This window comes from Cenococcum geophilum (assembly GCF_001692895.1).
Source record: "Cenococcum geophilum 1.58 unplaced genomic scaffold K441scaffold_14, whole genome shotgun sequence".
NCBI classification, from domain to species: domain Eukaryota; kingdom Fungi; phylum Ascomycota; class Dothideomycetes; order Gloniales; family Gloniaceae; genus Cenococcum; species Cenococcum geophilum.
Window position 1 is genome coordinate 1,128,107 of NW_027137572.1, and position 12,054 is coordinate 1,140,160.

The 12,054-nt window shown below is 42.3% G+C and overlaps 1 protein-coding gene across 1 annotated transcript; it reads right to left on the bottom strand.

Annotated features, from left to right (window-relative positions):
• Positions 1-1,561: 1,561 nt before the first annotated feature.
• Positions 1,562-3,898, bottom strand: K441DRAFT_657524 (uncharacterized protein). The gene is made up of 4 exons (XM_067648195.1): positions 2,449-3,898; positions 2,136-2,174; positions 1,934-2,050; positions 1,562-1,876 (listed from the first exon to the last, which is right to left on the bottom strand). The coding sequence occupies exons 1-4, from the start codon at positions 3,718-3,720 to the stop codon at positions 1,832-1,834; spliced, it is 1,473 nt and encodes a 490-aa protein (XP_067505676.1). The 5' UTR covers positions 3,721-3,898; the 3' UTR covers positions 1,562-1,831.
• Positions 3,899-12,054: the final 8,156 nt, after the last annotated feature.

Here is a 12,054-nt window from a genome sequence, read left to right on the forward strand (position 1 = left end):
GAAGATAAAGCTTAATAATAATAAGATAAGAGTAAGGGAGTCCTATCCTATATTAAATGGAAGAACGTTATAGATAATAGACTATTAAATACGTCCAACTAGGAAGTTTATTAGCTTTTAATTTAAGCTAACTACTAAGTCGCTAATAAAAGCGCAGAATTTTGTTAAGAGACGTTTGTCTAGACTTAAAAGGTAATATATAGCTATAGTATCTGCGTTTAGGTTACCTAGGACCTATAAGCCTTTATCTAGGTATTAACGCTCTAGAAGTTAAGCTTTAAGGCCCTAAGATGACGGAATATTAACACTGCAGCCTTGCTAAAATTAAGCGTTAGGTCTTATAAAGGTTCTTAAATTAAAATATTAATAAACCCTATCTTAACGTCTATATTAACTAGACTAACCTTAAGGAAGCGCATATAAAAGACCTTAAAGAAAGCTTAAGAAGCACTTAAGGAGCTAAGCAAGGAATACTAGATAAGTACCCTTAGAGAGCTAAAATGGTTCCTAGGAATCTATATGCTATATAATTATAGCTAGAGGCTTCTATAGCTATCGCAGGAAGCCTATATTAAGAAGATAGCTAATTAGTATAAGATAGATCTTAAAGAGCGTCTTTTAGACACTCCTATGGCAGAATAGGAACTCCTCCCTACTAATTACCGATTAATCCGTCTAATGCTTCTGTCCCCTAATATAGACCTACTAGTCCGTCCTATATCCCTACTAAGAGAAGCAGCTTCTATAATGCTATATTAGAGACTAGTACCTATATAGTATAAGGAGTAGAGTAATCTACAATAGAGGAGATAAGGAAGGAATGAACGTAAAAGGGAGAGATAAAGGAATAAGTAATAAAGGACGAGACGATGGAGACGGTAGAAGTAAAGCGCAATTATTTATCTATACCAGTAACGCATTATTTACGGATAATTCTGTTAACAGAAAGAGCTCATAAGGATATATTATAAAGCTATTTAGGGGACTAATCGCCTAGAGAGCAAATAAGCAGGATAGTAAAGGAAGCTATCTTTATCAGCAGGCTGTTTAAAGTAATGACGTTATAGCTGAACGAGCCCTTAATTATTGACTCTCCGACACGTTAATATCTATTAATACTGGTTGCGTTAAGAATATGTAATAAGACGAGTGGTATTTCAATAGAAAGTGATGAAGGAGATAATCGCCAATGGACTTACGAAGGCCCTGCCTAAGCAGAGGTTTTAGAACTTCGTTAATCTAGTTAGAATGGTAGATATTAAGGAGCGGCTAAATGAGGAGAAGCAACTGGAGGACCTAAGGGAGAAGGTTAGGGCGAGACGGAAGGATTTAGATGAGATTACGGTTCATTTAACGCATGGACGGACACGAGAAGGTGGCTAGCTTCGTCCTCGACCAGGTCGAAGCTAAGGGGGTGTGTCAGATAATCTGTATTCTCGGAGGCGTAGGACGTGCACGAGTCACGTGTATGGGTCACGTGCATTGTAAATATCTTCGTCTAAGCCCAGGGGCCCTAGGTCGAGCAACGATCAAGACACGATCAAGATCATCAATCAATCAACCCATTTCATCAATGAATAGCTCTATATGAGTTATCTGACAGTATGTTCAGAACAGCATTTTTAACCACACACAGAATTCCAAAGAAAATTCACAAAGAAGCCAAGTTTATTTAGCATGGAGTAGGGTATCTTTAGTTTCAAAAGCCGCTCTTAAGAGAGGGGTGTCAATTTCAATACATCCCAAGTTATTTTTCTCCAAGTTCCATTATGCCTTCACTAACCGAAATAGTGGTCCTCACCCAATTAAAGAGAAGTATCCAAATATGTTCTTAGTATGGCCCAGAACGCCGCGAAGTGTAGTTACACCAATCACACTAAAAAATAGCTTAGCTATTTTGGTTCTTTAAGAAGGGAAAAGTGTCTAGGCGCACCAGATCTGATAAATGATGTGCTATCATGGCCGAAGAAGCATCGTGATCCACAACACAATATTCATTTCTTCGACATTTCTTACATCTACGGATGTAGAGTTCTTTACACTCGGCACACTACGATACGTTAGCCTATGTTAGAGCTTGGAGTAGTACAAACTTTGAAGGATGTAGATGGGAATCGAGAGTTATAAGGACATACGGTATAGCCGCATCCAAAGCAATCTCGTTTTACACCGATCTGCCACAAATTGTGTCAGCCTGTACCTTTTGGATAGTCCAAAGACATACCTGGCGCGCCAGGACCGCGTTCAAGGTGCTGTTAACTGATAGTCGGCTCGAAGGCCAGCCGGAAAGGCTGTCATCAGGAATCCAACTATTTCGTAACCGCCTCTTGGGTAATTAATATTATCTTTCGCGCGCCAAGGTAGAAATTTATCCCCACGTGCAAGCGCTGCCTGCCCCGGCAATCATTTTCTGACCAGGCACTGATCAATGCAGAGACCCATATGTACCTTGATTTCCTTTTGTTGTCTGAATTCAAGCGCTCCATTTACTTGTTCCATGTACTCCGTTTGTTGTAACTCCGTTCTTGAGGCCGCCGCGGACCCAGAGTAGCACGGCTCATCCCACCATTTGTTACAGCGCTCGCACCAACGGCCACGGAGGCAGTCTTCGCAACGGACGATCAGAGGTAGTGTAGCCGAACCATCAGTGGTGGATGGCATCTGCGCAGCGCGAATGGAAGCCGAGTGCAGGGGTGGCGGGCTTAGAAGTGGGAGGTGAGCAGCCGGGGACTGTCCAAAGTAGGCAGCGCCTTCTTGAACAGAGTAGCAGCTATTACAGCCGGATGGCCCAAGAGCAATAGTGGCGACAGCTGGTTTTAGATATGAGAAAGGATGCGGGACGCCAGTGTTTTGCCCATCATTGATGTATGCGGTCTGTACATCGTGGCGTGGACCTCGACAAAGTACTGCATCGAAGAAAATGATTCCTTCACAAGCTTGGAGAGTTTCAGGCCATTCAGCATGAGGGCGTTTGATGGTGATGCGGCCGGAAGGTTGATACCACTTTTCCTCAGTCCGAGTAAGAGCAGTAGTCAAAGCTTCAGAAGAGCGTTGATTCCACTGGGCGCTAATTTGAGCACCCTGGGAGGATTTAACGCCTTGGGGACCCCCAGGAGGCGATTTCCTCTTCTTCATTGGGGTATGTTCAACCGGAAGAGGCTCTCGGGGACCGAAATAGTACAAGCCTTTAAGCCTTGGGGTATTCTCTGGTCTCGTCGGCCTAACGGCATATTTTAGACACTGGATAAGCTTTTTTTCGTTCAAGTTCTCAACCTCTCTAATGGAGAGGATCCGGACGTTGAACCTGTCCTCCACGATAATCTCCCGCACTAGATCTGCAGGTACGCTCAAGCCGTCAAGCACTAGAGTATGCACATTCCTCAGAAGGCCGCTTCTCCCCAGCTTTGAGAAGATACCTCGGAGCGGACCGGAATAGAACTCGTCTTCGGTAAGGGCTTCATCCATGCGCTCGCTGCGCCAATTGTTGCCCCCGGAATCAAGGGGAACATAGGGCACGAAGGTAGACTTGACCGTCGACAGGTCTAAGTAACGGAACACTTCGGGTGAGTGATGCACGAGGTGGTGAAACGACGTTGAAGCGGCTGCAAGGGCGTAGAGGGCGGAAATGGGTAGATAGGGCGTGGTCTGGCGCAAAACAAGGGTATTCGATAAAAGATCGAGAAGGGTAGTGTGCATATTACCATCAGGAGATGGAGCCATTCCAGGTAGCAATGCAACCCACCCAGATGCTCATAAAAAAGTGCTGTACGTTAGAAACGGGAACTTTTTTCAAGAGAGTTTAAGAGAAAGCGGCAGATGGCCGCGCATTAGGGACACGTGACGAGTTCTGGGCATTACCAAGATTATAAGACTGGGCCGGGAAGCAAGAGGGATGCAGATTGTTGAGGCGTGCTGGTATGCTTTTGTTGGATAGTGTGGAGGGCAATGGCGGGGGATACTGACAGCCCACATCCATGCAACGCGCTCGGACGCCGTACTCGGATTTCCCAAAAGGGGCAAGGCCAGAGATCTGGGGAGGCAAGGTTTAGTTATCTCGCCGCCGACGTGGGGGCTTTTTGTCCACATTACTATTACGCATCGAGCTCATCGCCATCGCCTGTGAAGCTTCTGGAAGAGCCGCACGAAATTGTCAGCCACAGCAGGCAACATACCGCATAAACCACGAACACGTCTCTATTTCTCGACTTTTGCTTACATCTTTCGGTTTAATGGTACACTTTTTTTTTTCCTTTTTCCTTTTAGCTTTCTACATATAGAATCATTTGAAGCATTTGAAGCATGTCGTCAAATCCTATTTCTTTAACATGGTCCTCACAGTTCTCCGTCGCACCGCCATCTAGAGCTTCCTCCTTACCGGGTGACAAAATCCTACTTCCTCCTTCCACACTCGAACAGCTCCTCGCAGCTGCACCAGTCGTCGTTACCGAATCGTCGTCCGGCCCTCACACGACCGCCTTCGATCCGTTCAATCCCTACACTTACGCTGCAGAAAGGCAAGCACGCGCACAACTCCAAGATAGACAGCAACAGCTTCCACACCCTCTCATATTCCGGATAGTTAACCCACAGAATGGACGAGTGGTATATGCTGGTATACGGGAGTTCTCTGCAGAAGAAGGCGAGGTCGTCGTGAGCAAGTTCTTGCAGGAATCCCTCGGCCTCGAGGACAGTGAGGGTCACATAACGCCAGAGAGTGTTGGCAGCAATTCCGGTGACCATGATGAGGTCATGGTGAACGGTATTGAGCAGCTGGCGGTCAACGGGAACTCTGTACAAAAACTCACAATCCATGCCAAGCAACTACCAAAGGGAACATACGTCAAGTTACGGCCTTTGGAAGCGGGATACGATCCGGAAGACTGGAAATCACTCCTAGAACAGCATATGCGCGCCAACTTTACGACTCTGACAAATGGCGAAGTGTTAGTGATACACGGAGGACGGGGAGTCGGCGGGAAGAATGAGGAGTTCAGGTTTTTAGTGGATGGTTTCAAGCCGGAAGGCGACGGCATCTGTGTTGTGGATACCGACCTTGAGGTAGACATAGAAGCTTTAAACGAAGAGCAGGCTCGAGAAACACTCAAGAAAATTGCTGCAAAAGCACAAAAGGCACCGGGAACCACAAAAGGGAGCTCGGTTGGCGGGAAGATGGAATTACTGCGTGGACAGGATGGCCAGGTGCTTGGTGGTGAATACGTCGATTACGAAATCTCATCTTGGGATCGGTCTCAGGGACTTGAGATTGAGCTCAGCGGAGTGGACGAAGAGGATGAGATAGACTTCTTCGTTAGTCCGCACTCAGCACAGCAGCGAGCACGCCCGAGAGAAGACGAATATGTCTTCGCAGAATTCTCCAGCAGGTATCCGAAGCGCATCCGATTGCAACCTACGAACGTTGAATTAGAGGAGGCTGAAGCGATATGGGTATCAATTCATGCATATACTCCTAAAAGCCCTGAAAGTGTGGAAACATCGTCTAGTATACCAAAGAAGTTCCGTATACGCGCATTACCATTCGACCCAACCACCGATACTATATCAAAAGACTCAGTTAGCTCGGAATCTTCACACAATCCAGATGAGGTACAGTGCAAGAACTGCAAGCAATGGATCCTTCAACGAACTCTCTTCCTTCACGAGAACTTCTGTCTCCGTAACAATATCCTCTGTCCACAAGGTTGTGGCACCGTGTTCCAAAAGCGCTCTCCTGCATTTCAAAACCATTGGCATTGCCCTCACGACACCTTCCACGGCAACACACCTCTCAGCCACGCAAAGCACGACTCCATCTTCCACACCCCTCAAACCTGCCCGTCCTGCGACCTCGAATTCCCCTCCATCCCAACCCTCGCCCAACACCGCACAAGCACCTGTCCCGGCAAGCTGATCCTCTGCCGCTTCTGTCACCTCCAAGTCCCCCAAGAAGGCGACCCGCTCAACCCAACCCCGGAGCTCTTCCTCTCAGGCCTAACCCCGCACGAGCTAGCCGACGGCGCGCGCACCACCGAATGCCACCTCTGCAACGCCATCGTGCGGCTGCGCGACATGGCCACGCACCTCAAGTACCACGACTTGGAGCGGCTCTCGCGGCGGCCGCCGCGGCTCTGCCGCAACACCAACTGCGGCCGCACGCAGGACGGCGCGGGCAAGAACGGCGACACGCGCGCCGGCACCCGCATGAGCCAGGGCCCCGGGAACGATGTCGGCCTGTGCAGCGTCTGCTTTGGCCCGCTGTACGTCAGCCTGTACGACCCGGAGGGCAAGGCGCTGAGGCGGCGCGTGGAGAGACGCTATCTTTCGCAGCTGCTGACCGGGTGCGGGAAGAAGTGGTGCGTGAATGAGTTCTGCAGGACCGGGCGCGCGAATAGGGGCGGAGATGGGAAAGCTGTTTCGACGAAGGAAGCGCTGCCGCTGGTGAAGCCGTGGTTGGAGGGGCTAGCGGGTAAGGGGTATGATACCCCGTTGCATTTCTGTGTGGATGAGGCGAGCCAGAAACGGAGAGTGCTGGCGGAGTTGTTGGCGGCTGAGAAAGGGTTGGATGGGAAGGGGGGTTATGCTATGGAGTGGTGTGTTGCTGCGTTAGAAGCAGAGGGCGGTGACTTGGATAAGGCGAGGAGCTGGTTGAAGAGTTGGGCTCCACAAAGATATGAGATCAATTAGGAGTTGGAGTAATTATTATGGGCTTTGCAAATATACTGCTATAGACTGGCAGGAGTCATAGAGCGAGTGTTTCTTCGTTTCGAGATACCTATACTTTCCTGATTTACGAAACTAAGAAAGTACTTTCATTCATTTTGTTCCCTTTTTTAATCTGTGACCGGTCACTTTGCAGCTTTAGAGCTTCATAAGCTCTGTATATCACCATCCATAGAGATTCGTGACTAGATTACATGTTTGGACAGGAATCAAACCTAACCCTCCTCGCGAGACTATCGCTTAACCCGTCAAAATTGGTCCTTCTCTTATCGATAATAATTAGGCCAATCGGAGAAGTTGGGTAAATACAAAATACCCAATCAACAACAATAGCGAATCTTTATTGATAATGGATGGGCGCTGACGGGTTAAGGGATAGCGCTTAAAAGCCACTAGTAGGTCTATCTATTAATACTATAATAAAGCTAAGAGGGGATAGTAGAGGCTAGAAGCGCCGGTTAAGGCTACTAAGGACGAATCAGGGCTATTTTATATATAGGATTCCTTTCTGTATATATGCGTAGGGTTGGAACGAGTATCTCTTAAAGCTTAACTCTAAGGACTAGGCCTAGATAGCTAGATATATACGAGATCGGCAATTTAAATAACCTTAGGTTGTTGCAGTTCTTATTAAAAAGGCTCGAACGAGAACCTCTTATTGTGTAAGGCGTATTGCCCAGGTGTACGGTAGGGAGCAGGCAAGCTGAGCGTGAGTCACAGGAGAGTCGATGGAAGAGGACGATATGGTAAAGAGTATGGCAATAGCCTCGTACGGAGACGAACCGATGAGGAGGGAAAGGGCTGCAAGCCCGAGCAGTGATGCAACTGGTTTGGATTGGATACAAAAATGAGGCAAAAACCAATCCAGATTTCGAATTAAAGCTTTAAACCGGTTATATAACCGGTTTAACCAATTAGAACCAAATATAAGATATAGATTTAGGGGCGATCTAGTGTACAGAAAGGTAGGAAAGCTAAAAGGAAGCCACGACGTTGTTAAGAAAATATAGAGAGCCTATAGAGCCTCCGCAAAGTCAGTAAAAAATACTAATAGTATTAATTGTTGTACGTACTATCGCGAGCCTTGGTATGGTGTTAAGCCTTAATTAATCCTTAATCAGTGTATATTTTACCTCAGCGTCGCCTTAATCGTTATCTTTATCTAAGCTCTTATCTACTCCCTTATATGCTTCCTTAACTACCTCCTCTTTCTCCTCTCCCTCCTACTCATTAATATTAGAATCGTCACCTTTATTAAAGGCTCCGGGCTCCGGACGCCTAAACCACGACTTAAGGCACTTATTTGCTTTAATGATGTCGGCTTTAAGGCAATTGCGAGAGTTAGTAATTAGATGCTGTCACAGTGCTACAATGAAGTAGACTGAATAACTACGTTGTGGTATGAAGAGGGGAAGAAGGTGGAAAGGGGGTATTGTATATAAATAGTAGGGCCAGCCGCCAAGTCGCTAGTGGTGGGCTAGCCAACAGTAGGAAACAGTACGAGATAGTATGAAACAGTATGCGTCAGGTTAGTGCCGTAATAGTACTCCTCTCCCCTAGATGGTTTGGTCCCTAAACTAAATAGATAACTTAAAAATAGGCAGTATACGGGGTTGCCTATTTTTTACCGCAAAGATATTAGTGTAACGGGACTAGCCCAGTTACAGTAGGAATGTCTCGGTGAAACACTCGACAGATGAATTCCGACGCTTGACCAAAATCTACCAGATCAATCGAATTACCGAAGTCCGTCGATGACCGCGTGCGCACGTGCGCACGCATCGACCACTAAGCCCCTGACTATTTAATTATATAATTCTCTTGTTATTCCTTTCTCTTCTTTACACAACGTCTTATTCTTAGCGAGAGCTATATACCCTTAAATTTAGATAGAATTTATATTATTCCTTCAAATCTTCCCTAAAGTCTCTCCGCGCCCTTATATTACGTTACATTAATACTAATACCCTTAAAATGGTAAATAAACTTAAATCCGCCGCATTAACTATTATAGCCCTAGTTAGGGAATAAATGACTATAATATAACAATCCTTTATAGATGCCTTGGCCTAGTAACGAACTATACTAGAAGCTTAGCATTAGTAATTAATTAAGGCAATACATAAAGAACTCTATAACGCCAAAGTACTTGCGTTAGAGACCCTAATAGTAACACCTATAAACAAAATTAAAATAACTATATATAAACCTAACCCATTAAATATAAACCCTAAACTAGTAACGGCAGCTTAACCCGTACCTATAACGAACCTAGTACCTACTATAAAATCTAAAAAGCTCCCTAACCCTCTAATATTTAATAGAAATTAAAATAACCTACATCCCTTTATAACTAAGCTCCGTCTTAAACTTTTAATAAACTATAACTAATACCCTACTAAAGCTAGCAAGATTAGCTATAGAATGTCTCATTTAAGCAAAGACGCTACACAAACTATAGACCCATTCTTCCGTAATAGCACCTTTATTAATTTTAAAATCTTTATCTCTCTACTAGAACGAACGTATAATAACGCCAGCCGCGAATATACAGCTATTACTAAACTTAAAAACCTATAATAACGGAACTAAGACTTTACTAGCTTCTTTTTAGAATTTTTAGGCCTTATTAGTAAACTAGATTAGAATAAAGCCGCTAGAGTTACTGCTCTCCGCTAAGCTATTTTAGATAAAATTAGAGTATAGTTAATAGGTAGAGAACTACTAAAGGACTTACCCAAATTTGCTATAATATATTAACGAATTAATAAGGACCTTTAATATAATAAACAGACTCGTTCCCTAAAGCTAACTATACCTTACGTTTAAAACTCTATAAAACTAGTATATACCCTAAAGCGCGATCCATTTCTAAGACCTAAAAGCCCTATATATAACCCTATAGACCTTAATACTACTCAATTCTATATACCCTTAGGAACTAATAAATAAAGAATATAAGCCATAAATAGAGAATGTTTTAGATGTGGAAAAAAGGGATATATTTAAAGGGATTGCCAAACTTACCCTTTTAAAAAGGTCTGCCGTAGCTCCTCTTGGTCCTTAAATTATACTTATTTTATAAATTATACTTAGTCGCTATAAAGTATCTCGCCTTTGGTTAACTTAGAAAACGAATTATTCTAGGGCCAAGTCGCGCCTTAGAATAAGAAGTAGAAGAGTATAAGTATCTAGGCTCTTCTAGCGCTAATATATAACACAACTCCCTTAATATACTTAGCGAAATTTAAATACTTAGAAAATAGAAGGAAGTATAAATCCTTATAGACAGCGGAGCCACTAGCATGGGCTTTATTAATATAAACTACGCAAAAACTTAACACTTAAATTTAAAGAAACTTAATAAGCCCTAAGGCCTATAAGGCTTTAATNGCAAGCCTTTAATATACGGTAAACTAACGNACTANNCTCTNNTAAAGATNNNNATANGNAAANACCTTAAATACGTTTCCCTATTTATAATACCCTTAAAGTATTATAAGGTAATACTTAAATATAGATAGCTAAAACAACACGACCCTTTAATTAGCTGGGTTAAAGAAATATAAAATTCCGTATAACCTACTGCCGAAGTTATTACTTAAAATACCACTTGCCCTATAAACATATATATAACTATTTAAATTTAATATAATATAAATTACCCTTACTATAAACCTTAAACCAATATAATAAAGTCACGACTACTAATCGCGAGAAAGAATGCGAAGATAATATATTAAAACCTCTTAAAATTCGTATAATATAAGCCGCACCCTTTTATTTATTAGCAAGAAAATAAGACTATAAGATCTTTACTATAATACTAGAAGATATTAAAAAGGCGTTAAAACTAAAGCAATATATTAACCCCCAACCTCTTATACCTAAAGAACATTATAATCTAATTAATACGTTTAAAAAACAATTTACAAACTAACTACCCCCGCATTAAAACGAGCACGATTTTAAAATAGAACTTAAACCTAGTATAACGCCAAAGTTCGGCCCGTTATACGGTATATCGCAAGAAGAGCTGCTCGTAATATAATAATACCTTAAAGAGCACCTAAAGAAAGGATTTATTCGCCCTAGTTAATTACCATTCGCCTTACCTATACTATTCATTAAGAAATCTAAAGGAGGCTTAAGATTCTGTGTTAATTATTAAGCCCTAAATACAATTACAATTCAAACCAATATCTAATTCCTCTGCTTTAAGAAACGCTTAATTACTTAGCAAAAGTATAATACTTTACGAAGCTTAACGTAGTTGCTACCTTTAATTAAATCCGTGTTTATAAAGGAGATAAAAAGTATACGGCTTTCCGTATACAATAGGGACTTTTTAAATACCTAGTAATGCCGTTCGGCGTAAAGAACGGTCCTAGTATATTTTAGTAATACGTTAACAATATACTTTACGAATTCCTTAATATATTTATTACCGCGTATATTAATAATATTTTAATCTATTTATCTTTACTTTTTAAGTATTAGAAGCACATCTAAATGGTCCTTAAACGCCTATAAGACGCAGGCTTATAATGCGATATTAAGAAATGTAAGTTCTATACATCTGAAGTTATATACTTAGGCCTAATTATATCCCGCAACGGAATTAAAATGGACCCTAAGAAAATTGCTGTAATTATAAACTAGGAAAGTCCTAGTAGTATATAAGATATCTAAGGATTTTTAGGATTCGCAAATTTCTACCGTCGATTTATTAATTACTTCTTAAAAATTATTTAGCTATTAGTAAACTTAATAAGGAAGAATATAAGATTTAAATGGACTACTAAATATAAACAAGCTTTTAACGACCTAAAATATTATTTTATAACTGCTTTAATCCTTACCTACTTTAATCCGGACCTTAAATGTATTATTAAATTAGACTTATCTAATTATATACTAGGAGGAATATTATCGCAGTATAATAAGAACGGCGAGCTGCGCCTAGTAGCCTTTCTCTCCTAGAAACTTACCCCTACTAAATTAAACTATAAAATATATAATAAGGAACTGCTTATAATTGTTAGATACTTTAAATAATAGCGCCTAAAACTTAAAGAATTGTTATTTCTTGTTGGAAACACAGGGTGACTCACCAATAACGACTACTCGAGTAGGGTTACAGTGATGTTGGTTGATTCTTCTTGATAGGAATGAGGAAAGGGGTGAGGAACTTAAGGTTCCTCACCACGCTAGGGCCACGTCGACACGTGACGGCAATATGCTTCATGCGACGGCAACTTGCCTCATTCCCGACATTTCTAATACGCGTATTAACGGACTATAAAAACCTATAGTACTTTATAACTATAAAGTAAT